Raw genomic sequence first — 25204 nt, 5'->3', positions numbered from 1 at the left:
CCCCTTCCCCCCGCCAGCCCCTCTGCCCCTTCCCCCTCCCCTTTGCAAGCCCGACCCCCGCTGTCCTGCGCCTCCCCTTTCCCCCGCCAGCCCGGCCCTCGCTGCCCCCAGCCCCTTCCCCGGCACGCCACCCCCTCCCCCCGCCAGCCGTCCCCCCTCTCGTTTTCCCCTTCCCTGTTCCCCTTCCCGTTTCCCGTTTCCCGCCACCCCACCCCCTCTGTTCCCCTGTTCCCCCGTCCGTAGCGTTAGCGTGACTGGAGGGACAAAGAAAAATCAGAGCAGGAGGAAAGTAATCGCTGCTGCTGCATAGGTCGGGGGAGTTTGGCCAGGGAGGGGAGGGAAGGAGAGAGGGAGGGAGAAAGGAAGGAAAAAAAAATTTGGGAATGCCGGTGCCGGAATAGGTGGCCGGCGCAGGAAACGGCGGCAAAGGTGGTGGCCGGCGATGAAGGTATGGTGGATGGAGTGGGAGAGAAAGAAGAAGAAAGATAGAAGTTTTTTGTGTATTAAATATTTTAAAGTGTGTAGGTTAAAAAATTTGATAAGTTTTTTGGGGTTCCTGTAGCTAAAGTTGTTAAAAAACTTGTAGCTAAAATACTTAGTAAAAAAACTCACTCCCAAACAGGCCCATAGTACGGTACCAGTATTCACTACCAAAAAAGTACTAACATAATCGTATACGTTTGTACAGTCCAGTCTCTGCTCGTCATATAGTGTAGAACTCCTTAAAAAGGACCAAAAAACAGCTAGGATTCGAGTTTTTGAGTAGAGAATTCGACCCTTTTCAGAGATGAAGAGATTTTTTAAACCAGTGGAAAAAGATGGCTCTTCCAAGAAAGCCAATGTCTCTGCTTCTTCCCCTTTTTCCTCAGTTAATGATGGTGAAGAAACTGCTGAAATCTCTTCAGAGAATGGCGACAAAAAGGAGCCTTTAAAGTTCTTGACGTGGAATGCTAATAGCTTTCTTTTGAGAGCGAAGAATGACTGGCCTGAGTTCAGTAAATTCGTGGAGAATCTTGACCCTGATATCATCGCCATACAGGTGACCTGCTGCTTTTTCTCTATTTTTTAGCTGTTGCCAAATTTTTTGGTTTCCTTCAGAATCATTAGTTTGTACCTGAATTTTGTGCTAAATGAATAGTGGAGGAATTTCTTGTGCATTTGGAACTGAAGCTTTGATTTTTTTGGCTTATGCATGTGTTCATGGAAGAGAGGTTTTAATTTTTTGGTCTGTTATTTTAGGTATGCGAAATGGGTTTTAATATTTATTTTCTGGTAAAAAAAGGGAAAAAAAAAAAAGAAAAACAAGTTACACTTTGGGGGGGGGGGGGGGGGGGGGGGGGGGGGGGGGGGGGGGGGGCGAAGGAGTTAGGGATGTTAGATGGTCACGTAATTGTTAATGCGTTTCACAACCTGGGGAGCATTTGAGTGTATTGACTGTTTATATTTTCAGGCTAACAGACGGTCGTCTTGCAAAATTGTTCCTTAATTAAGTGAATTGTGCTGCTTGTTTGATAACAGTCGATCCACATTGTTATTTATTTCCATTTTCTTCTTCTGTTCTATCGGCTTCACTCATATTCACAAAGAGAGAAAAAAAAAGATTCTTATTGCTACCTTTGGATCAACCGTGAGTTGTCAAGTATGTTTAAGGATTAGTGAAGTCTATCATCTTGGTCATGCATATTCAAATTCTGATAGACAGAAGCACACCCTGACTCCTCATATATTTTTCCTAAATTTATGCTGGACCCTTTTTATCTTCTCTTATGGATCTCTGTACGTGGTTCATCAGTATTTGTCTCTCTATCACATTCCATCTTTGACACATCATTATTATCTGATGTGGAGTTAGTCACTGTGGGACTTAGTAAAAGTTTTCATTGTCATGGTGATAATAGGAAGTAAGGATGCCTGCAGCCGGCTCCAAGGGAACACCTAAAAATCCTAGAGAGTTGAAAGATGACACGAGCTCTTCACGTGAAGAAAAGCAGGTACAGTGTTCAGTTGTACCATTATGCTTGCATTATTTCCCATAATGTAACTATATACAACATGTAGTGTTTGGGATGAAAAGTTTTCCTGAAGTGGAGTTGGACAATATGAATTTGAGGTTAAGCTCCAATCTTGTCTGAAGTTAAATCAATTTCAACTATTGGTATTAGGTTCCATGAAAATATTAGATAAAGAAGATTGATCAAAATGCTTAACACGACATTCTGCCATATTATGTGGTTATGCTAGAGCTTTTGTTACCTTTAGTGCTTAAGAACTGAACTTTTGTGGATAAGTTCAGGTTCCAAAGCTTGTCCAAGATAAGGGATCTTAAAGAAATGGAGTTGGATTCAATTGCTTTACATTTTGTTCTCATATTAGGAACTCCCTGAGGATCTCAATTGATGTATCATGACTATATCTTACCAACTTGTGATGTTTACCATTTGAAAAAGAGTTTATTGATCTGATACACTGGAACTTATTCTTTTGAGGGACAGACAAGTGGTGTCCCTGGCATCAGCAGAGTGGCTAAATGTTTGATTTTCTGCTAAATTCTCTGAGATCTGACAGTGATATGATTAACAATAATGACCCTGTTCCAGTTAGTCTGCAAGATGAAATTGTCTATTTACAGTATTATCAAATCAAGCCTCTGTTGGTCTGTGATTTTGTAGGTTATGATGCGTGCCCTATCAAGTCCACCTTTTCGAAATTATGCAGTTTGGTGGTCTCTTTCAGATTTTAAGTATGCTGGTACTGCATTACTTATTAAAAAGTGCTTCAAACCACAGAAGGTCTCTTTCTCACTTGATCGAACAGGTATAGTGGCATATTGATCTATCTTTTTCTCCTTATTGAGAAACTTTTACCTATGTGGAAGTGATGCAAATTACATGGTTCTAACCTCTGAATGCACGTAGCCACTACATTCAAGAAATCTTAAGTTGGTTTTGGTAAGTTTTTGTACCAAAATGATCAGGTTTTTTTCTTGGTTTGTGGTTGAGTAAACCAATTTAAAAGTCACTCGTTTCAACTTTTCAAATTATTTTTTGAAGATCAACTAGGTATGTTTTTTCAAAAATCTACTTGATTTTTGTAGATTCCATGCCTTTCATCTTTGAGTGGTTTTAATAGAAGTAAGCCCCACTCTTTATGAATAAAATGTTAACAAACTGCTGTAGAGTATTTGCATTTGAATTTACCTATTCTGCTCTTAAATTTTTTGGTTTTGTCAAAACTTGACCAATCATTTCATGTCAAATCTGTTTAACTGGAATTAATTTCTTCTAGCGTTAAAATCAGTTAGGCTTACCATTCTTAACCTGTTGCAATTGAAGAACGAACATTAACAAAAGCGTTCCAAAACATCCTTGTTTTTGCTTGTAAAGTTTTCCCTTTCTTGATATTATTCTGGTGGATAAAGTTTTGACTTGCCATTCAGAATTTTTGCTTTACTCTACACTTGGCATTCTTTGAAATTCTTGCAATTTCAGTATCAGTCACTTCTTATGATCTGTATCTTTCTTTATTTAATTTAATAGATAAAGGGGCAAGGGATAGTTTAGTTGAAGTTCGACGTTAACATGAGTACCTCTGACTCCTGGTTGTCCAAGTCTCAACCTTTATGCATATGTAGATGATATATCCTTGTTTTGGCTAACAGGGAAGAATTCTTACTTTTGTATGTATATATATTCCTGATACCTTAGGTCTGAGTTGTTTTGTTGCTTCGATTTTGTATTGGTTACAAAAACTTTGTAGGATATTCAGATGATTAATTGTCAGATTTTAACTCTTGCCAGCCTGGGATGCTTTCATTAATTTAAACTCATCCCCACTTACCAATGCCTGGAATGCTTTCCAGATGCTATTAGGATGTGGCTGAATCTGTCATTGAAGTAATTTATTAATGCAAGTCCATTCGTATCAGTTTTCAATTATTGAAACCTTTTGTTAGAACCTCCTGCACTTAAAACCTGTTCCCTAACATTTGGTATTTTGTTACCAAACATTCCAGTTCACCATCAATAATCTTTAATTGGCTTCTGCTGACTGATGTGGGTGGCTCTGGTAGGAAATCTTAACTACTTTTTTATGGCTAACCAACCTAGGGAAAAAATTGCTTCTAGACCACCCGCCTTGGGCTTCTATTCATTAACTTTCTCAAAATTTTATTAATAATACTTTAGCTTTTTTTGAAAGTTTGACAATATGGAATTGCCTGAAGTGCCAAGGAAAGATTACTTGGGACTTTTTTACTCTATAGAAAAAATTTTGTGAAATTTCAGTAATCTGATATTCTATAGGATTTGCTGTTTGCTTTAGTAATTTACTATATTGAATATGTGACAAGAAGCAAAGGGAATTTACATTTTTCTTTATTGCTAGGTTCAAAGCATGAACCAGAAGGTCGGGTAATTTTGGCTGAATTTGAGTCATTCCGGTTTCTTAATACCTATGTGCCGAACAATGGTTGGAAAGATGAGGAAACTTCTTTTCATAGGAGAAGAAAATGGGATAAGAGGATGCTAGAGTTTGTTTTGCAAAACTCAGACAAACCTCTTATCTGGTGTGGTGACCTCAATGTCAGGTACCTGCCTTTTGCTTGCTAAAATCTTTAAACTGGTACTTAATGGGATTACAAAAGAAACATATGACAAAGAATCACCAGTGCTCTATATCCTTTGTTTTCATTTGGTACATTGTTCCATTATTTTAATTCCTGCCCTTTTTTAAGTATGTAATCATTAGCAAGGTCCCCGTTGAAAATATTATATTGACTTTTTTGCTGGAAATTTTGGCCGTTGGATTGTGAGAGTAATTGCTTCATGTTGAGGTTGCTTTTATTTTTAATTTATGTTCTTGCGAAGAAAAATATTTTTCAGTCTAACCCTTTAGTTATGTAAATAAATCATTTTATGCAATTTTTCTTGCTATAAGCCTGTTGTAGGGACTTATAGAAGCATAATGTAGAGGATTAATTGATCACAATCCAGATTGCAGTTCTAGGATTCCTATAGGATGTGCTGGTGCTAAATACTAGCTTTGCTTGAGACTGAAGTCGTGGAGCACATTTTACTTGTGATGTTTCAAGCATGTTAATTTTACGAGTGGTTTCTGATACCTTGTCTGCTTATCCACACCCTTATTATTTTGAAACAAAAGACTTGGTTTTTCTGGCTCTCACTATCACTTCTCAAATAATAACCACCCAGAAATGTCTGATTTGCATATGAGACCTTAAAAAATCACCTGCAACCTTAATAAATCACCCACAAATGTCTATTTTGTGTGGCAAATCTTAGTGAACCTTCTTGATCAGAATCTGTAGTTATTAGGATCAATGATGCTCCACAACTGCAGGTGTTTTGAAGCTACTAAAAACAAACAGTATACAGGGAGTTAATATATATGATTTGTTCTGTCTTTCCATAAGGACCAGTGAACTGTAGGTGTCGCATTTTTGTGTCTCATGAGGAGACTCCTACAGTAATAGGTAATAATATTGAAATTCAGCATCAATTTCTACATCTGGTTGAATCTGACTAAGGTGCAATACATTCATTGTCTATCATTGAAGCAAATTTGCTTTACATGGACCATAGAATGCAAGCCCAATTTTCATGATAGGCATCTTTTCATATCCCATGGAATAGTAATATTTCCTGTGGAATAGCATATCCATTTTACTGGCCGACTACTTTTGACTTTATGAATCTTTTTGGATAATGGTGTTCTTTTCATTTGTCATCTCACAGTCATGAGGCTATAGATGTGAGCCATCCAGAATTTTTCAGCGCAGCAAAGCTTAACGGTTATGTCCCCCCAAATAAAGAGGTGATTACCTTAGGGGCTTTTTACATTTTAATACTACATCATCATCTCTGGTTCACACATGCACAAATATGATAAGAAACCATATGTATACGTATATCTATTCTTACAATATGCATTTCTATCATTTTATTTGAAATTATTTCTTATAATTTTTCCATCTGTAACTTCACTGCTTACAGATATACTAAAAAGTAATAACTCTCACGTAGCATTCTTTTTAAGGGAAGTATCAATTCATTTATCAGCAAGTGTGCAACTTCGACTATCATCACAATTTGGACAATTATCTATGCATCCAGTATTCCATTTGTCTGATTGAGTTTAAATGACTGCCTAACTAATTAGAATGCATTTAGGCCAATGCGGAGTAGAGAACAACAAATCAAAATGTATTTGAGTCAGCATGATAAAAAAAAAAAGTAGTAGTGGAATTTTATTGTTTTATCTCTTACAGCATTTGGATAGACTTGTTTCTGGAGATCAGGATGATTAAATAACAAGACCCAACTAAAATTATTTAAGATCAATCTTTGTGTCCTTTAGACTGCCTCTCACAGCAAGTGTACATGGGAGACCCTTAATCTAGATAGGTGATTGGAAGTGATAAAGGATGCCAGCTGGACAAATATGTGGCTCATGACATCTATTACTGGTTTCTTAAGTTGTTGTTGAAGCATTTCCATGATGTTTAGTCATTTTTCTTTTTAATCTCTCATATCTCTTAGTAGACACATATAAGCTCAATACTTTGTTGATATGTTCATAAAAGTAAAACTGAATAAAATTTTAGATGTTCTTTACAACACCAGCAACTGTGAGTACCTCTATGACTTTCTGAATTATGGCACAGGATTCTGGGCAGCCTGGATTTACACTGTCTGAAAGGAAGCGATTTGGTGCTATATTGAAAGAGTAAGCAAATCTTGCGATAAACATTTTTCTATAGGACTATCAACTCATGCAGTATTCCTGTAGTTAAAAATGTAAAAAGATGGCACTGAGATAGACAAATATTATTTGTTTTCATGAGTCAATGCTATTTGCCAGTTAGTCAATTTGTGTTACAAGTTCCCTAGAAGTCCAAGACTTTGCCTTCTTTTTCTTCCGTTAGAACTAGTTGTATGGATTCCTAGTGTTGAATAATTAGTTGGTGATACAATTCCAACCATTTGTTGCCTCTTTTACTTCATTACCACTTGTCTTTGCTAGAATTGATTCTCATATGTTTGAAATTTGTGTCCAAGTTGGAGTGTAAGCTCATATTTGGAATTCATTTTCCTGAGTGGCGAACTCCAAAACATGTTGACACACAATTCAAAATTTAGTCTGCTTTCCAAGGTGCTCAAGAACTGCAGTGTAGGGGTCCAGGTCTGGTATGTAATCTCATTATTTCATGTCTTGGATTTTAAGTTGTTCCATGGTTGGTAATTTAGCCATAGTTAAATGAAGTTTTCTCATGAATGATCTGGTAGTCCTTTTGTTTTTGTCTGGGATCGTAAGATGAAGGTAGATGTTCCTGTAGAATGCATCCTAATTGCTTTGAGAACAAGAACTAGAGCTAATTGCATTTTTATTAGACCAATTTATTTGGAAAAAATACCATAGTTCCCCCAGGTTTGGGAAACTACATGTGCCATTCCATCTGGGAAAAAAACCTTTTTTTTTCCCTTTTTCTGAGACAAGTTTTAAGTGGTGTTAGTTGATTGGGTGAATAAAAAATTCCATAATCCATAAACTTACATGTGCTTTGACACACATTTTTTTATCACTTTATGAGAGTATTTCATGCTTAGAATTCATTGATTCGGTAAAATTGTGTGGTTCTAGGGGAAAGCTAGTAGATGCCTATAGGCACTTGCATAAGGAGAAGGACATGGAGCGTGGCTTTTCATGGTCAGGGCACCCTGTTGGAAAGTGAGATGTGCTGCTATCTAGTAATCCATTATTCTTGCAGTTGTTCTTTAAAAACTGATTTTCTAGATAATGCATCATTTTGACCGTCACTAAAGTAATCTGTTGATATTTATGCTTTGGGTTATGTCCTCAATTCTTGCAGGTACCGTGGAAAAAGGATGAGAATTGACTATTTCATTGTTTCAGAGAAACTTAAGGATAGAATTGTCTCATGTGAGATGCATGGGCAAGGAATTGAATTAGATGGTATTTGATGCTAACTCATTTTCTCTTTACTTCAGCTTGATGACTTGTAGTATCCTGACACAGTCTTGTCTTTCCACTAGTAGTTACTTTTTGAAGTGTATCAGTGTGTATATGTATTTATATATATATATATATTATGGGTAATGTCCTGTTGTGATTAGAGATGGATTTAGAATCCCGTTTCTTTCTTAGGTGGAACACTTTTTGAGCTTTCTCAATTTGTCCTCATAAAAAGATCTCTCAAATATTAGGTTAGGAGGTTATTATTCCCAATGTAATTATTCCTATTCTTTTTACATCATCTCAATTTGTTGTATGCTTTTCATTTCTATTGTAAAAAATCATTTTGTGGTGTTTGGGGGGGGGGGGGGCACCGGGGGTGTTTGTGGTGTTCTGCAACTCCTTGTGGCAGATGTGAGCAACTGGTGGTGTAGCCCTTTACACATTTCAGTCGGTGTTGTTTGTTATTATAGTTAAATTAGGAATTCAGTCATCTTGGCTGTGATTATACCTGTGAAAGTTTGCCTTCTGTCAAACTGAAGAACACGGATCCATTCAGCCATCCCCCGGCTGGAAATAAGCAAAGCTTTAGTTTGCTGAAATTAATCTTATAGCTTTCTAGCATGTCATGTTTTACCAACTCCAATGAAGTCAAACATCTGCTTGCTTTCTCTCTCTCTCTCATATATATATATATATATATATATATATGTATGTATATGTATGTATGTATGTATGTGCATGCAGCATTCTTGTTGGGCTTATTTTTGTTCAACCTCCTTATGGAGAGGTGGAAGGATTGGGTGCTTACAGGTACTCGTTGGCATCTGTACTAACAAAGAACTGTTTCTTGCAGGGTTTTACGGAAGTGACCACTGCCCACTATCCCTGGAACTTTCTGCCAAGAGTTGTGAGTCTGAGACTTAAGTTATAGCAAGTGTTGAAGATGGTAGGAAATTCTTGATGCTACTAATAGCTCCTGTGTGGACACTTTGTAGTGGCATCATTCTTTGTAGATAGGCGGAAACCTTTCCAATGACTTGTTCCTGCGTGCATGTTTTTCGTCGTGTTTCAAAGAGAGGAAGAGACTTTAAACCTGCAGCCTAGTTGTCTAGTTAACCTGAATTTGTACGAGTGCTTTAGCCAATTTACCACACTCTTTCCAGTTCAAATGTTAAAGACATCGTTGATTAAAAAGCTTAGTAGCTTAGTACTGTGTACATGCGCATGGAGCAAAACCAGCATCAAGTCTTCCAATACGATTCAGAATAGAGGGTTCTCTCTTATTTGATGCTTCTTCTGAACAGTTCTCCAATCCATTAAGCTGTAAGAGTTTTGGTAATTCTTGTATTTTTTGATCTATAACGAAATGGTGCTTCGAAAACTTTCTAATCTTGTCCCTTTAAAGATTATAAATTATACTCTTGGTTGCTTAATTAAAGAATAGGATTAATCTTTCTTGCACTAACTAACTGTCAGCATTGAATGAACGATAACTAAGTAATATTTTAATTTAAAATGCAACTTTTATACATTTGGCATAAATTTAATGGTGATAATATGTATACTATCAGTACGTATAAAAAACTAATAGACAGCACTTCATGCCGTACAAGTTAGGAATCTAGAATACAAAGGTTGCTACAGTAGGTAAAAATTGGAGTAAAAGCACGAACTCCTTGTTTATTAAGCGAGCTCATTGACTAAAATGTCAAACAAGTTTATACAATGACAGTATATATAATGGTAGGTCTTGATTCGTACGGTATATGCAAAATTTAATATTCAAATTCAAAATCAAACGATATGATACATTGACTGTACAGGAAAGATTAATTTTCAAATTTAAATATTTAGTTTTTGCATGAAGAAACATAACACGAAATCCACCTCCATCTCTAAGAAATGGGACAACTTGCATAAGCGTAATAAATCAGCATTAAACCACTAATACTGTCTAATTTTCCTTGATTTTTGGGAGTTCCATTATTAAGGTTTGTTGTTTTTCACTAAACTTCATAAAATTCAAATATCCAATTATATGAAAAATTTTGCAACGTGTTAATTCTAAAGTTGGACTTGATCAAGGCTTGAAAGTTATGTACTATATTTTAATCAGAATCGAATTAATAACTATTTTCTCACACTAATCCCTATGTTTTACATTCAAACCTCGTATAAAAAATTTTGTGGCATAGGTTTTGAAATTTAAGTAACAGGCGATTAAGCAGTACAAGTCTTATGGCGGGTGTATTTGAATCATTTTTCCTATTACAAAAACTTTTCTAATTAACATTTCATAATTTTCTTGGCATATCATAGCCAATTCTTGCATGAAGTTTATATCAACGTGTGAAACTAGATGATTCATACTGTGCAGGCACGCATCGGACTTTCCTGTGCTAGTGCAAACGTCTCCTAAAGGTCACCCTGCCAGCAACAAAACGAGGTCGCAGGGCGGGGCATTACCCCTGGTGTAATTCAATCAGCAATCGAAATAGAAGATAAGAAGTTCGGAAGTGAGCAATTAATAGGCTTGGAACAGATTCAATTACCGCCAGAAGGTTGAAGGAGAGAGTATTCATAGTGGTAAGATGGTGTAGTTGGTTGGTATTCGAGTCACCTGCTTAAACCGACCTATCTTTACAGGGTGAGCCGACGAATTCTCATCGGGTGACGGATGTGAGATAAACTTGATAAAGGTCACATCATATCTAAATTACTAATTACTTGGACTTTTTAGTTATAAGAAGAGGGGAAAGGGCAATAGGAATGCTCCTTAGCAACCTGAAGTTGGGGGTGCAAACGAGTCGAATCGAGTTGAGTTTTGATCTAATCGAGTCGAGTTTCAATATAATTTTATGAATCTTGAACTCGAACTCAAGTTCGACGAGGTCAAAATGTCAAGTTTGAACTTTAAAAAAAAAAAAAAATTATTTTATTTTTAAAAAATAAATAAAATAATAATTTTTCTTAACAAATAATAAAATATTATATAAATATATATAATTTTACTATTAAAATAATATATATATAAATATAATCGAACTCAAGTCAGCTCACAAGCTAACGAATTTAATATTTTTTAACTTAAATTTGACCTCGAGTTTGAACTCGAATTTAACTTAATCAATTCAAATTCGAATTCGAACTGTTCGCAAGCAACTCGATTCGTTTGCGGCCCTATCTGAAGTCAGAGGCAGGCACTTGAGATCCCACAATTGCCTTGGTAAAGTGGTGATTAGTTCTAATTGCTAATCCTTTGACCTTCGCAGGAAGACTTTAAATTCACTGCACAATAATGTTACCCAAGATGTGGTCAACATTGGTGAAGATTATTGAAGACTGTTGTCAAAGGGAGGGGTGAACTGGACTCGGTGGGGCATCAGCCAAAGTGAACGTAGCTCTTGCATGGGCTACTGCTTTGATGGGGCCATTCAATTAGTGTGGGCCATACGATTGGGGCAGCTTCTTATGATTGGCTATGCCTCCGGCAGTAAATTCCAATTTCCAGGGATATATATATTGTCCTTGACCTGAAAAAAAAACTCTTGTTGTAGTCTGAACGGCCAAAATAAAGGTTAAATTACCTTTTCCTCCACTAAAGTTTTTTTATAGGGGGTACAATTATAGACTTCTCTTCCCCTTTGGATGTTGAAAACCTGGCAAAAAGGAAAACATTTCACTCAGTTCTGATTCTATATCCATTTTTGCAGCAATTTGTCTGGATTTTTCTTGTTTACGAGAAGTTCAAAATTGTGGTTTAGTAATCGATCTATCATATGAAATTACGATGGATAGAAGAAGAGGAGAAATTATAGATTTTACATAACAGATTTGTTCGAAAATTTCTGATCAATTTTGTACTTTTGATGAATGCAAAATGGGTCTAATTTAATGGGATATATCCTAATAGCAATCATGCAAAGAAAATGGTATGGAGGAACGTATAAGCACCAAAGGATTTAAATCAATGTTTTGTTATAAAGAAAATGCCTTTTTTCTGATTCTTGAGGAACAAAAGAGCAAAGATTTCTAATTCTTCTTATTTCCAATCATAATAGCGTGATCAAATCGTTATATGCTTCCTCAAAAGAATAGTGTTCTCCTTAAATAACACTCAAAATGGAAAAGAATTAATTCTAAAGATCAAAAATGACAATTTATTCTTCATAGCAAGGTAATATATCGCGTTTCTTTTCATGGGAAAAAGTTGCAGTAACGCATTACAAAGCTAATATGTAAATTGATCAACTTAACCAAATAGACAACAAACATTCCATAATTTTCAATGCATGTTTAAAGTTAGTTGGATATTTATATTATGCATGGACACAACTAAAACTTATGATCAATAATACAATCAATTTCAAAAAAAAAAAAAAAAGAATCAATTTAGACTAAAATTGCAAGAAATTTAGGTTTTTTCACCTGCACAACTGGTACAAAAAGAACAGAGAAGAAATAGAAAGAACTACACAACAAATGGTGCTTGAGTAGTGGGGGTGAATTTCTTAGAGGAGTTAAACTCCAACTCACCTTTACTATGGGACTAGTTTTTTTAGGCAACATTTAACATGTGATTAACTGTAATATACTCAAAGAACATTTCAGACTTATTCAGTTTTCAAAGAACATCACCCTATAGTAAAAATGAAAAAAGAAAGAAAGACCACAAATTCACTTGACTCCACCACCCATTGCCCTATCTCCATCTTCCAACCAGCAAATAAAAACAAAATCTTGTGGCAGAACAGTAAATATACCCAAAAAACACTGTCCTGTCATTTTCACCACCCCTCCTAACCCCCCATCCCCTAATAAAACCCCACTCACATCACATGTTTTCACTCCACTCTCTCGCACACACTACACACACTGCACACTCTCATTTTCACCTTTTCATCCTCTGTTCTGCCTCTCAGTCACTCATCCCCTCCCCTGTTCTCTCATTCTCTGTTCCCCATAAAAAACAGAGCACAAAATAAATCAAACCAACCACCCCCAAAAAAAACCCCACAAAAAGATTTTTTAAGAAAAAAAGGAAAAAATAAAAGGAAAGGAATAGGTCAGTAGGTCACCCTCTTTCTCTTGCTGGCACTGAATTTATATTTGATATCAAATGCTAACAGAAAAATGAGAGAATAGAGAATCTCAACAGCTGCTCTCTGCCCTTCTTTCTGGCCTTCTTTCTTTCTCTTTCTCTCTAGAATAAACCCCTCAACCAAAAATGCTACTACCCCTTTGAACCCCAAGACAGATCTCTAACATATTTCAGCCATGCAACTGCACAAATTTACACCAAAAATGTAAAGATTCCCCATTTTTGGTGTAATTTTGTGTGAAAAAGATTGCATTTTTATCCATTTTTTGAGCTGTTGACAATATCCCATTTGGCCATTTGGTTAGTTTAGTTAATTTAATTCAATGGCTTCAGAAGCTTCTTCAACCCCAGTTGCCAGTGGAAATATTGAAGTATTTTCTTGGCTTAAAACCCTACCTGTAGCTCCAGAATATCACCCAACCCTAGCTGAATTTCAAGATCCAATTGCTTACATTTTCAAGATTGAAAAAGAAGCTTCCCAATATGGGATTTGCAAAATTGTTCCCCCTGTTCCAGCACCTCACAAGAAAACTGCCGTTTCTAACCTTAACAAATCACTCGTGGCCCGGTCTGGTTCTCCTACATTTACCACTAGGCAGCAGCAGATCGGATTCTGCCCAAGAAAACAGCGCCCTGTTCAGAAACCGGTGTGGCAGAGTGGGGAGAACTATACCCTGGAAGAATTTGAGGCTAAGGCAAAAGCATTTGAAAGGAATTACTTGAAAAAGAGTAGGAAGAAGTGTTTGATTCCATTAGAGATTGAAACTCTTTACTGGAAAGCCATTGTGGATAAGCCCTTTTCAGTAGAGTATGCAAATGATATGCCTGGCTCGGCATTTGCCCCGAGAAGGGGTGGAAAGGAGGGGGGAGGCGAGGGGAGTAATGTTAATGCTAATGTGACAGTTGGGGACACTGAGTGGAATATGAGAGGCGTTTCTAGGGCTAAAGGGTCTCTGTTGACCTTTATGAAGGAGGAAATACCCGGTGTGACTTCGCCTATGGTGTATGTTGCCATGATGTTTAGTTGGTTTGCTTGGCATGTGGAGGATCATGACTTGCATAGCTTGAATTACCTGCATACCGGTGCAGGGAAGACATGGTATGGTGTGCCTTGGGATGCGGCTGCAGCGTTCGAAGAGGTGATCAGGGTGCATGGCTATGGGGGAGAGATCAATCCTCTTGGTCAGTTTTCTATTTAGAGCTGTAGAAGTACATTCAAGTAGTTATTCTGTTGAAATTGGCTTCTTTGTTCTTTTATGTTTCATCCACATTCTGTTCTTTATTGAGGACGTAAAGTTTGTATAAACTCGAGAACTTTGGCTTCTGTTAGGAAATGAACCTGAGAAAAGTTGGAATTATCGATTGCCCATCCATAGCTTATTTGACTGTTCATATATGTTTTCTAATTGGTTCCCCTGTTTCCTTGTGTTGTTGCTGCATTTATTAGATGGCTTTAGAATGTGTTATCTTCACGTCCATTGTGGTTTATTACTTTCATTCTGCAGTCTTGAGATCTTTTACAAATAAGTGGTTCCCCTGGCCCGAATGGTGTGCTCTGTTTTTCGATGTTGGACACTGTAGCTTGCTTAAATTTGCAAGGCTGTTGATAATTTCATGCATGAGTTTTTAAACTACTTCTTTCCAAAGATATTGCTTGTAATAGAGATTCCCTGTCTAGAGTTTGAGACAAAATGGGATTGACAAGTGCTATTCTGAGGTTTGGACTGTGGATCAATAAGAAGGATCGGTGTGAATAATTCTTTTACTTAAATTAAGTGGCTATCGTCATAGGTACATATAGAAGCTGGACATGGCTGGTTGAGTTTTTCTTCTTGATGCTACTATTTGGTTAAAAAATAAAGCATCTTATAACTCATCTGTGAAAGAATAAGTTTGAGCTGTGTGTATGATGAAAAATAGTTTGAGTACAGTGAAATGGGTGCTAAGGTAAGATTAGGTACAATTGGAATCTCTGGAATGGTTCTTTTGCAGGAATTGGTGCTTTGCTGTCACATTGTTGTAGCTTTTGGAATTAGTGAAGCTTTTATTGGGAGCAGCGGTGCCTAGATCCCGTTAAATGTGTGGATTAAAGAACATCATTTCTTTTAGGATGAGAGCCCAATAACTCAACCATTAAGCTAATATAGACATCTAGGAACCATATTTTGGCATTAGAGGCATTCTGACTTCAAATAAAAACTTTTGTTTGCATGATGATGACTTAACTATCTCGTAAGAGGAACCCAAAGATAACTTCAATTCATGATTTTACAAAATAGAATGAAGACATGGATACTTGTAACTTATCACTCTAACTTCTAGAAAGAGTAGAGTAGAAAGGACAGATAATGTAGCCAAATGGGGAATGGTCATGGACAAAATCTCTTTGTACTTTTCAATGTTCTATAATGGATGACATTTGCTCCCTAATGATGACGTAGGATACTATCTTAAAGACAAGGAGAACAATGGAGATAATAGATAATTCTTCTCATCACAGATATTCATGGATAAGGCCATATTTTGATCTGTGAGTATCATTCAAGTGCATGACATTGCAGCAGAGGCTGAGCATCAGATGCATTCTTGCGTGTTGTCTGTGGGTGGGTGCGAGTGTGGGTAGTGGTTGCTTTCAACAAAAAGGACAATTGTTCTCACTGATGGACATGCTTCAATGGCTGATCTGAATGCATGTTCACTTGGTTTTGTCCTGTAGATTGGTGGTAAAATAAAATATGCCGTTTCTTTTTTCTTGAAATTTTTATTGAGAAATGTTTTATTTTTCAGATTCCAATCTTTTGGACTTGGGGGTCCCATCGCATGTTTAAAAACATGATCAATTGGGCATATTACATTTGCTAAGTGGTGAAGTTCTTCATACAATTGGTGGAGTAAATAAGCAAAGAAAATAGAGGGACGAGTATTAATTAAAAGCAGAAGCAAAGAAAAGAGTTGAAAGATTGTAAAAGAAAACTCAGAACTCATTTTTGTGTTGCTATAATTTTCAAAATGCCAACTTAAGCTGCCAGAAAATCTTGCATTATCTTGATTTCGAGCTCATGACTTCCATCTTAGTTAATTGTAAACAAGCCTCATAATCTAGTAGTTTGCTCTGTCTTGCGCCCAAGCTTTATGTTAAAGGACACAATGTTGTGCCTTTTGAAATCCTTAATTTGCTTGTCCTTCTCAACATATCAGTGATCATTGTTAATACTGATGCAAATATTGGACAGATGGGAAGATAAAGTAATATGGCTTGTAGTGAAATGTGGGTAATATTGCTGGGCATAGAAGCATAATATGGACAAATTGATGCTTTAGATAGTGTGGAATGAAAATTTTGTTGAACTTGATTTTGAAAATTCTAATCTCTCCCTACTGTATTGTACAGTTTGTTGATTATAATTATTACATATTTATTATTGTTCTATATGTATGTGCTATCTGTATTGGCCTGAGAGCTAATGTCTAATCTTGTTTGTCTCGGAAACTTTTGGGACTGGGATGCTCTTGTCAATGGTTAGATGGATGGGATCTCCCCTGTGCTACGTACAGTGCCTTTTTTGTTTACAAACAGTCAAGCTTCAGCCTAGTTATTAGGTTCCATCTTCTAGAGAAAAGAACAAAAAATCAAGACACAGTTTGGTCTTAGTCCTTAGTGGAGGAGAAATATTTACTGGCAAGAGCTTACTGTTCACATGCTCACTATAAGGGGTTGTGCTGTAACATGGTAGCTTTCATAAATGTAGCAGATCACATGTAGTAAAAACGATTTAGAATTTAAAAGTGTTGAATATTATTGCTATGCCAGAGACAAAAATATAGACCAGTCTTACCCCTAAAAATGCTATCTAGATGGACTACTTATCCTTCTTCAATCATTTTTTTGCTTCTTGGCTGGTTTAGAATTTAATACCTTTTATTCTACATTTTTGGCCTCCATCACGTTTCATTTAATTTTACTACTTGTAGCTTAAGAAGGATAAGCAGTCCATCTAGATAGCATTTTTAGGGGTAAGGCTGGTCTATATTTTCGCCTCTGGCATAACGATAAGATTCAACACTTTTAAACTTGATAATTCTGTTGTTGTGCTCTTTAGAGCTGAGGAATGGTAAGACCAGGGCTTTCTCATAGTTTGACCTAGAAACCTAGACCAGTCGTGAATAAAGCATAATGGCGTCCTTTTGCCCAGCCCCAAGTCAGTTGTTGTTATACCAAAAACACCACTCAATGTGATGGCTTTAGAGGCAGTGTCAGTTGAATGAGATTGAAAGAGAACTTGAGTGGATGCCTGAACAAACTTGTGAACCAGAATTCATGGGACCTCATGATGTAATGATAAAGTTGTCTAAGCCTATCACAAGGTTGTGGACACATCAGAAGGCAGTTAAAAATTCCACAGTTCTGTTGATTAACTTAATTCAATGATGTGATGTTCTCCTTAACCGCAATGTTTATTGTGAGGCATAGGGTTGATTGTGTTGCAACCATCATTACCATCTTCTTTTGATAATTAACCTAGTGTTTGACAGATTTTAGACTTACTGTAGAAGTTGAATTGAAATCTGCTGGTTGATGCTTGGTACCAGGTCTATTGATTCGAGTAGTGGTTGTCAAGCTAAACATTCAGTTTGAATGAAAATTCACGAGGTGTTTATTGGTTATCATAGAATACCTGATTTAGTTCACAAAGAAGTTTCTTTAAAGTAGTTTGCATACGTATCCAGGAATGGAGTTATTTTTTTTTCCGGTTTTAATTCTGGGAGAGATTTTGAGAAGCTTCGTAGAGCACAAAAGGATCTATCTGTAAAAAGGACTGGAACAAAGGTATTGAATACACTCCTCATGGAAGGAGTTGAAAGAAGGCATGAGAAGGCTTATTGGGCATACTTTGAAGCTAAGAAGTTATACAAAACCCAGTCCAAGTTTTGTGCATCTGGAGGACAATGACTGCTAGAAAGTTTTATTGCAAAAGAAGATATAGTTCATGTGCACTTCTGGATTGATAGTAATTCCGAGCATTCGAGGATTCAAATTTCTCAATGCTTTGTGTTTGTGTTTTATTTATTCTGATTCATGTTTGCTTTTTGCTTGTGATTCTACTGTTGTTTATGTCCTTTGAATTTAAATTCTTGGAGGAAAATAGAAGTAGATTCCAATTAGGTAGGATAAAACTTTCTTTTCATTTTTGTTATTCGATACAGGTCCATACGAAGCTCAAGGTTGGCACTATATTCAAGTTTTTCTCTAGGCATTTTCTCGAACATAAATTTCCACAATTAATGAATTTGTGCTTCCACCATTTGTAAAATTTGTGTTGCCCGAAGTCCTCTTTGTGAAACAATTTATGATTGCAGCAATATTGCTGTGATAAAGTTTTAGTGCCAAATCAATCATCATCATGTTGCTTACAAGGGCAGGATGCTAGTGCCTAGGTAAAATTGGTAAATGGACAGATCCATCGAATAAGAATCTTAACCATCAGATTAGGACACTCGCTCAAGCACATATAGATGTCTGAGGGTGTTTCTCGGGTTGTCCGAACTGATTTATGTTAGCCGATAAGGTTCACTCAGAAATGCTGGATTTGAGATTGATCTTATTTAGCTGGATGCATTGTTGAAGATGGATTACTTCAGTGTTAATTTTTTTTTATGAAATCATTACACCAGATACTAATTTAACATCTATTTCTAGAATTTAAAGAGTACAAGCTCCACAAAGGAGGAGGATGTTTTGATTGCCTGTAAATGATTGGCTGGGTTGGATTGGTATTTCAACTGTGGTGATTGTATGTTATGTGAGGACTAAAAAATTTATTCAAATGGGAGCTATAACATGTGGAAGTATTAACAGAAGTTTAGGGGTCTGTTTATTTGAATGCTACAGAAAGACCATATGCCAAATGATTTATCTCAGGGGCTATGTTGTAACGGATCCTAAAATGACTCATCAACTTACATGTACTAACTTGCCTTGTGAATTCTCTAAGTGAAGTGCTTCATCTAAATTTTTAGGAATAATTTCACTTGGTGTAGCTAAAAAGTATTGAAGGCCAGCAAAAATGGATCTCCACAAAATTCCTTTTCTTTCTGTTTTTCTTATACTTTGGATGGCTTCTCACAGAAAGTTCCTAACTTTTGTGGTTGGTACAGAAGTATTTACTTGTCTTTTTGGGTTTCTGATAACTTTTCTTGTTAAATTGGTAATTTGATTGCTATACGTGTGTGTTAGAATTTCCCCCCTTTTTTCCACATCTTATTCAAGTAACTAGGGTTTTATGATATATTCTTTCAGTTACGTTTTCAACACTTGGTGAGAAGACCACAGTCATGTCACCTGAGGTACTTATTGATGCAGGTGTTCCATGCTGCAGGTGAGTTCTAGTCTCACAACAGATTACAATGTTTGTTTCACATTAATGCTCTGAGGACTGTGGTTCCTTAAAGAGTGGAATAGTTGACCATTAGCTTTCGAGCTTCACTTTGACCCTGCCACTTCTGAAAGGAATAAAATCATGTCAGTTACATATAGGTTCATTGGTATCTGGCAACTCGCTTAAAAGGAAAAAAGTACATCAATAGAAATGCCAAAATAGAGGTAACTAATGGAAGCAAATTTTCTGATGGCATGGGACAGCAAATTTCTACTTAATTACACATTATTGTGGCAAAAGCCTTGAAAAAGATCTAGCTACCATTGTAGGCTCTTGTAATATAAGTTCTACTACAAGTTGCTTCTTTTACTGTTGGGTTTTTGCAGTTTATTTGCCCATGTTTTGTATTAGGTTGGTGCAAAATGCTGGAGAATTTGTTGTTACTTTTCCAAGGGCCTATCACTCAGGGTTTAGTCATGGTAATACAATTCTTCATTTAATTCGTCTCTTATCTCCTTATCTCCCCTTGAAGGATGGAAAGATTGTAGAATGTCTAAGTATTCCTATACATTTCATCTCTTAAAACATAGGGTTTAACTGTGGTGAGGCTGCTAATATTGCTACTCCTGGATGGCTCACTGTTGCAAAAGATGCTGCAATTCGTAGGGCTTCAATTAATTGTCCTCCAATGGTTTCCCACTTTCAGTTGTTATATGATCTGGCACTTTCATCTTGTTCAAGGTTTGTTCTATTGTAATGGGTAAAAATTTGTGCTATCTAGTAGTTTGGCTTTGTGAAAGTTTCTCCTATGGTCTTTCCTTTGGTTGTGGCTTCTCATTTTAGTCTGGGGTTCGAATGTGGAGGTTTTGGACTCTTTGAGGTTTCCATCATAAACTAATCAATTACAATTTGCCCAGTGTTTGGATGGAAGTATTCCTTAAAGTATGACATGCCAAGATTTAGCCGAAACTGAAGGAGCATATCTGATAAATGAAAATTGTCATTTCACTCTTTAGTGGGGGCACATTCTATTTTTTATTGGTAATTATCAGTATAATGTGAGCTTCTTTGGTGCCTTAAATCTGTTAGCTTTACTCTTAGCGTGTTTCCATTCCTTTTTGCTGAGTTTTTTCTGAAGTCTAGACCATCTTCCTGCTTTATGGCGATTTACATCTGCAATTTCTGTTCCTCAACCTTGGGGACGAAGTCATCTTACCTTTGTTTTATTTTTCCTATAAAGTGGATATTGAATTTGTCTAGTCATACTGATAGTCTCAGATATTGAACTGGTTCCAGAAAGTGCAAGAATAAATTTTTTTTGGGGGGGGGGGGTGTGTAAAAGAAAAAGTAGGTTGTATAAATTTGTTAATTATTTCCAGGGCGGGGTAATATATGCTAGTTATTTTGCTTGAAGATATGAATGCAACTTTTTTCTGGCCAGTTTGGGTATGCAACGTAATTTTTTGGGGGGAGATTCTTGTGATGAAAAGTTGATTTAGAAATGTCAGAACTTTTTGATGGAAGATAGTGTAAACGTGTCTTCTATTGAAAAAAAAATCACCTCTTATAACATCAATCTTGTCTTACAGAACTGTCAGAACTAGTTTATGCAAGTGTAAAACATGATTTCTAGAAAAGGACCTACTCTGGATGCTTCTATAGCTTTTAACAATTTTTTTGGGGCAGAGTACCAAGGGGGGTTCGCATGGAACCACGGAGTTCACGGCTAAAGGATAAGAAGAAGGGTGAAGGAGAAATGTTGGTAAAAGACCTATTTGTACAAGATGTGATGCAGAACAATGATCTACTTTATATGCTGGCTGAGGGATCTTCAGTTGTAATTCTTCCTCAAAATTCCGTTGTCAGTTCTTTTAGCTCAAATTCAAAAGCTGGTTCGCAGTCACAGGTACAGCCCGGGTTGTTTCCCAGTTTGGGCAGTCCAGACCTCATGATGAAAACAACAAAAAGCTTACTTTCTGAAGGTATTGTGCAAGAGAGGAAAAGGGGAGTCCTGCAAGGGACAGGATCCTGTTCGATGAAGGAAACTGTTTCTCCTTCCTGTTTTGATAAGAGGGTTCCTTGTTCAGTTAGAGGTAATGAATTTTCAGCTCTAGCTTCTGAGTCCAAGAACATGGAAACTGAAAAAGGCAGAGCTTCTCGGGGTGATAGGTTGTCAGAGCAGGGGCTGTTTTCATGCGTCACTTGTGGGATATTGTGCTTTGCTTGTGTTGCTATAGTTCAACCAACAGATGCAGCTGCAACTTACCTGATAACAGCTGACAGGAGCGAATTTAAGGACTGGGGAGAAACCAGTGATGTCTCAACTGTTGTTAATGGAGATGAAGTTCTGCCTAAGTCAGATTCTTGTTCAGGTACTCCTCTGAAGGAAAATGTTGACACTGGCTTCCCATTTTTATTCTAGAGTAGATTGATTTCTTGAAGTGTAATTGTTTTGGTGGATCAAGTAATCAAAATTAGTGAATGGGATGTCACAGCAAATGCATTCAACTGTCTGTCCATTTGTAAATGTGAACTTAGAACTGTTACTTATCCTTTTTTGAATTCTGTCTAGATGTGGGTTAAATCTGTCCAGCAGTTGTGACTGATGATTTTTCATGTATTCCATTGCAGGATGGATGTACAAAAGGAACCCAGATGAACTCTTTGATGTCCCAGTGCAATCTGGTGGTCTGTATCAGTCAGTCGATGATGAAATTGTTGGACTGATTCCAAATACAGAAGCACAAAAGGACACTTCATCCCTTGGTCTATTGGCTTTGACATATGGTAATTCTTCTGACTCAGATGAGGATGATGTTGATGCGAATAATCATACTGAAGCCTGCCAGAACGAAGCTAAGGATTGCTCGCCAGAAAGTGGATTGTATTGTCATGATGCTGGACTTCACAAAGGAGGATCCAGAAACGATGTTTTCTCCTGTTCAGAGTTTAGTTGTGCAGATGTGGTTCCTCTCCAAATTATTGGCTCTTCTGACAAACAAGGAACTTCAAAATCTACATCTGAGAGTAGGCGACATCCACCTCCGGATGGGACTATTGAGTACAAGAGACAAAGTTTTCCATTGATGGAGATAGATAATTTAGCAGATAGGTGTAGACATCAAGTCAAAGAACAAGATGCCTCATCTCCTTCCCCATTAGCCCATAAGGCTGAGACTGTAACATCCACTGCCATAGTAGAGTTTGAGAACAAAACTTTGCCATTTGCTGGAAGACCTGATGAAGATTCTTCAAGAATGCATGTATTCTGTCTTCAGCATGCTGTACAGGTAGAAAAGCAGCTTCGGTCTATTGGTGGGGTTAATGTTTTGCTCCTTTGTCATCCAGGTGAATATCTGTCTTGTAGATGAATATAAATGCTTTTCTAGTACCGCTCTAACACAATAATTCCCGCCAACTTTAAAAAAGAAAAGGAAGTAAATCCTTGACGTTTAGTGTCTGCCACATTGAACTCTCTCTTTGTGATGAGGGGTAGCCATGCTATGCTCTTGGAAAACTCTGAAAAAGGGACAGAAGAAAGTAATAAATGAAAGTGGTAAATTGGGAAGTCAAAAAGATTAGCTAACCTTGCATCTCATTGGTGTACATTTCCTGAAATTTTGTTCTTCTTACTATTATTACTTCTATGCAGACTATCCCAATGTAGAGGCTCAAGCGAAAAAGATGGCAGAAGAATTGGGGGGTCATTATGTTTGGAGTAATATCTCATTCAGGCAGGCATCAAAAGAAGATGAAGAAACTATACAAGCAGCTTTAGAAAGTCAAGAAGCAATACATGGCAATGGGGATTGGGCAGTAAAACTAGGCATTAACCTCTATTACAGTGCTAGTCTTAGTCGCTCTCCTCTCTACTCTAAGCAAATGCCATACAACCTTGTGATATACAATGCATTTGGCCGAAGTTCTCCAGTGAATAGCCCAACAAAGGATGACTCTCTTGGGAAGGGGCCAGGCAAACCAAAAAAGACTGTTGTTGCTGGGAAGTGGTGTGGAAAAATCTGGATGTCCAATCAGGTTCACCCTTTCCTTGCTGAAAGAGATGAAGAAGAACAGGAGAGAGGCATTCCTTCCTGCATGAAGGCTGATTTGAAGCCTGATAGACCTTTGGAAAGCACCCGTGTGCAGACTGGTGAAACAACTGCTAGAACTTGCAGGACTGGGAGAAAGAGAAAAGCTGCAGCAGAAATTAGGCCGGCTGTAAAAGCTAAATCTGCAAAAGTTGAACAGCGAGATAAAGCTGCCGAAGACTCTCCAGTCAACCATTCTCAACATCAATGCAAAAGCAACCGGAGGAACACGCAAAGGAAGAAAGAGAACTTAGAGTCTAGCAACAAAGGCAACAAAGTTGTGAGGAACAGGAAACAGTTCAACTTAGAAACTGAGGAAGAGCAGGAAGGTGGGCCTAGCACACGGCTGAGGAAAAGAACTGAAAAGCCTAGTAAAGGTCAGGGAGCCAAATCTCTTGAAACCAAATCAGTAGCAAAGAAACAGCCAAATGGCTTGAAGGCAAAGAAGAGTCCTGCTGGCTCTAACAAGATGAAGGGAAAGGATGAGAAGACTGAGTATCCATGTGATATGGAAGGTTGCACCATGGGATTTGGTTCGAAGCAGGAGCTTGTATTACATAAGCGCAATATTTGCCCAGTAAAGGGCTGTGGTAAGAAGTTCTTCTCCCACAAGTACTTGGTGCAGCATCGCCGTGTTCACGTGGATGAGCGCCCGCTGAAGTGCCCCTGGAAAGGCTGCAAGATGTCATTTAAGTGGGCATGGGCTAGGACGGAGCACATTAGAGTTCACACTGGTGCTCGTCCTTATGTCTGTGCTGAGCCAGGCTGTAACCAGACATTTCGATTTGTATCAGATTTTAGCCGTCACAAGAGGAAGACGGGTCATTCTTCTTCGAAGAAAGGCAGCTGATGCATTAACTGATTCTTGATGTTGTAATTTAGCATGACTGATAGAATCTTTTCCAATTAACGCAGATAGGGGTAGGTGAGGATTAGCATGCCCATGTAATTCTTCCTAGGGTACAGTTAGGTCTGCTTTGTTTGGGGTTCCCAATTGGCTCCCCCCATTTACTGAAGTAGATCAATTGTTTCAGCATTGACAGCAAGTGGAACTCTGAAAAGGAGAAGAATTCAATTCCAAATTGTAGGCTAACTGTATAAGTTAAACTACTTTTTTGATTATTTCCCTCATTGTAGAGATTGTAGACAGAATCATGGATGAGGTGTCCCGGACATTGCAAGTGTATCTTAATCGTCAAATCCAGAACAAAAGTTTTAAGACAGTTGTGTTCTGCAGATTTTTCAGTCTTCCAATCAAAGTCTGATCAAGTTTCCCTGTATGGTTTTAGCAGGTTATGCGGTCAAGGGCTATGGGTCGCAATCATATTTGCTTCACTATTTTCTTGATCTTGGATTGAAACTCAAATCATATATATATATATATTTTTTGTCGACTGGGGGTATCCCAGTCCTTCGGACCAGACTAATCCCCCAGGCTGGAAGAGCCCTGCCCCAAGAGGTTCCAGCACGTTAAACCTCGGTTGCTCAAGCTCAGGGTCGAACCCCAGACCTGTCTCACCTAAAGAGGCTACACAGACCACCCGAGTAAACCGAGGGGGGCAAACTCAAATCATATTTGCTTCATTATTTTCTTGATCTTGGATTGAAACTTTGTCTTGAATACGATGTGTCTGAACGATATA

General features: G+C 37.5%; 2 protein-coding genes across 6 annotated transcripts; both read left to right on the top strand.

Annotated features, from left to right (window-relative positions):
* Nucleotides 1-666: 666 nt before the first annotated feature.
* LOC140005255 (DNA-(apurinic or apyrimidinic site) endonuclease-like) lies at nucleotides 667-9278 on the top strand. 5 transcript variants are annotated; one of them, XR_011813017.1, is made up of 10 exons: nucleotides 667-1039; nucleotides 1899-1991; nucleotides 2670-2814; nucleotides 4384-4585; nucleotides 5754-5832; nucleotides 6683-6744; nucleotides 7077-7205; nucleotides 7660-7766; nucleotides 7889-7992; nucleotides 8849-8937. XR_011813017.1 is itself a non-coding variant. In XM_072045955.1 (10 exons), exons 1-10 carry the CDS (start codon nucleotides 788-790, stop codon nucleotides 8917-8919), a joined length of 1224 nt encoding a protein of 407 aa, XP_071902056.1. In that variant the 5' UTR covers nucleotides 667-787; the 3' UTR covers nucleotides 8920-9278. The 5 variants fall into 5 exon arrangements, 3 of the variants coding, with proteins under 3 accessions (XP_071902056.1, XP_071902057.1, XP_071902058.1); XM_072045955.1 differs by having other exon boundaries at nucleotides 7660-7746; nucleotides 8849-9278; XR_011813018.1 differs by lacking the exon at nucleotides 7077-7205.
* Nucleotides 9279-12943: 3665 nt separating this feature from the next.
* Nucleotides 12944-24692, top strand: LOC113739846 (lysine-specific demethylase JMJ705). Its single transcript, XM_027267205.2, has 7 exons — nucleotides 12944-14278; nucleotides 19395-19473; nucleotides 19885-19952; nucleotides 20064-20214; nucleotides 21160-21845; nucleotides 22105-22821; nucleotides 23126-24692. The coding sequence occupies exons 1-7, from the start codon at nucleotides 13420-13422 to the stop codon at nucleotides 24409-24411; spliced, it is 3846 nt and encodes a 1281-aa protein (XP_027123006.2). The 5' UTR covers nucleotides 12944-13419; the 3' UTR covers nucleotides 24412-24692.
* Nucleotides 24693-25204: the final 512 nt, after the last annotated feature.

The sequence above is a fragment of the Coffea arabica genome, chromosome 4c (genome assembly GCF_036785885.1).
Source record: "Coffea arabica cultivar ET-39 chromosome 4c, Coffea Arabica ET-39 HiFi, whole genome shotgun sequence".
NCBI lineage: Eukaryota > Viridiplantae > Streptophyta > Magnoliopsida > Gentianales > Rubiaceae > Coffea > Coffea arabica.
This window is presented reverse-complemented; position numbering and strand designations above follow the sequence as displayed.

Excerpts from the sequence above, each read along its gene's own strand:
- LOC140005255 (XM_072045955.1), top strand. The coding sequence starts at position 788 with ATGAAGAGATTTTTTAAACCAGTGGAAAAAGATGGCTCTTCCAAGAAA. Across the intron at positions 1,040-1,898 it reads CTGATATCATCGCCATACAG|GAAGTAAGGATGCCTGCAGC; the intron begins GTGACCTGCTGC and ends TGGTGATAATAG. Across the intron at positions 4,586-5,753 it reads TGTGGTGACCTCAATGTCAG|TCATGAGGCTATAGATGTGA; the intron begins GTACCTGCCTTT and ends GTCATCTCACAG.
- LOC113739846 (XM_027267205.2), top strand. The coding sequence starts at position 13,420 with ATGGCTTCAGAAGCTTCTTCAACCCCAGTTGCCAGTGGAAATATTGAA. Across the intron at positions 20,215-21,159 it reads GCACTTTCATCTTGTTCAAG|AGTACCAAGGGGGGTTCGCA; the intron begins GTTTGTTCTATT and ends TTTTTGGGGCAG. Across the intron at positions 21,846-22,104 it reads TAAGTCAGATTCTTGTTCAG|GATGGATGTACAAAAGGAAC; the intron begins GTACTCCTCTGA and ends ATTCCATTGCAG.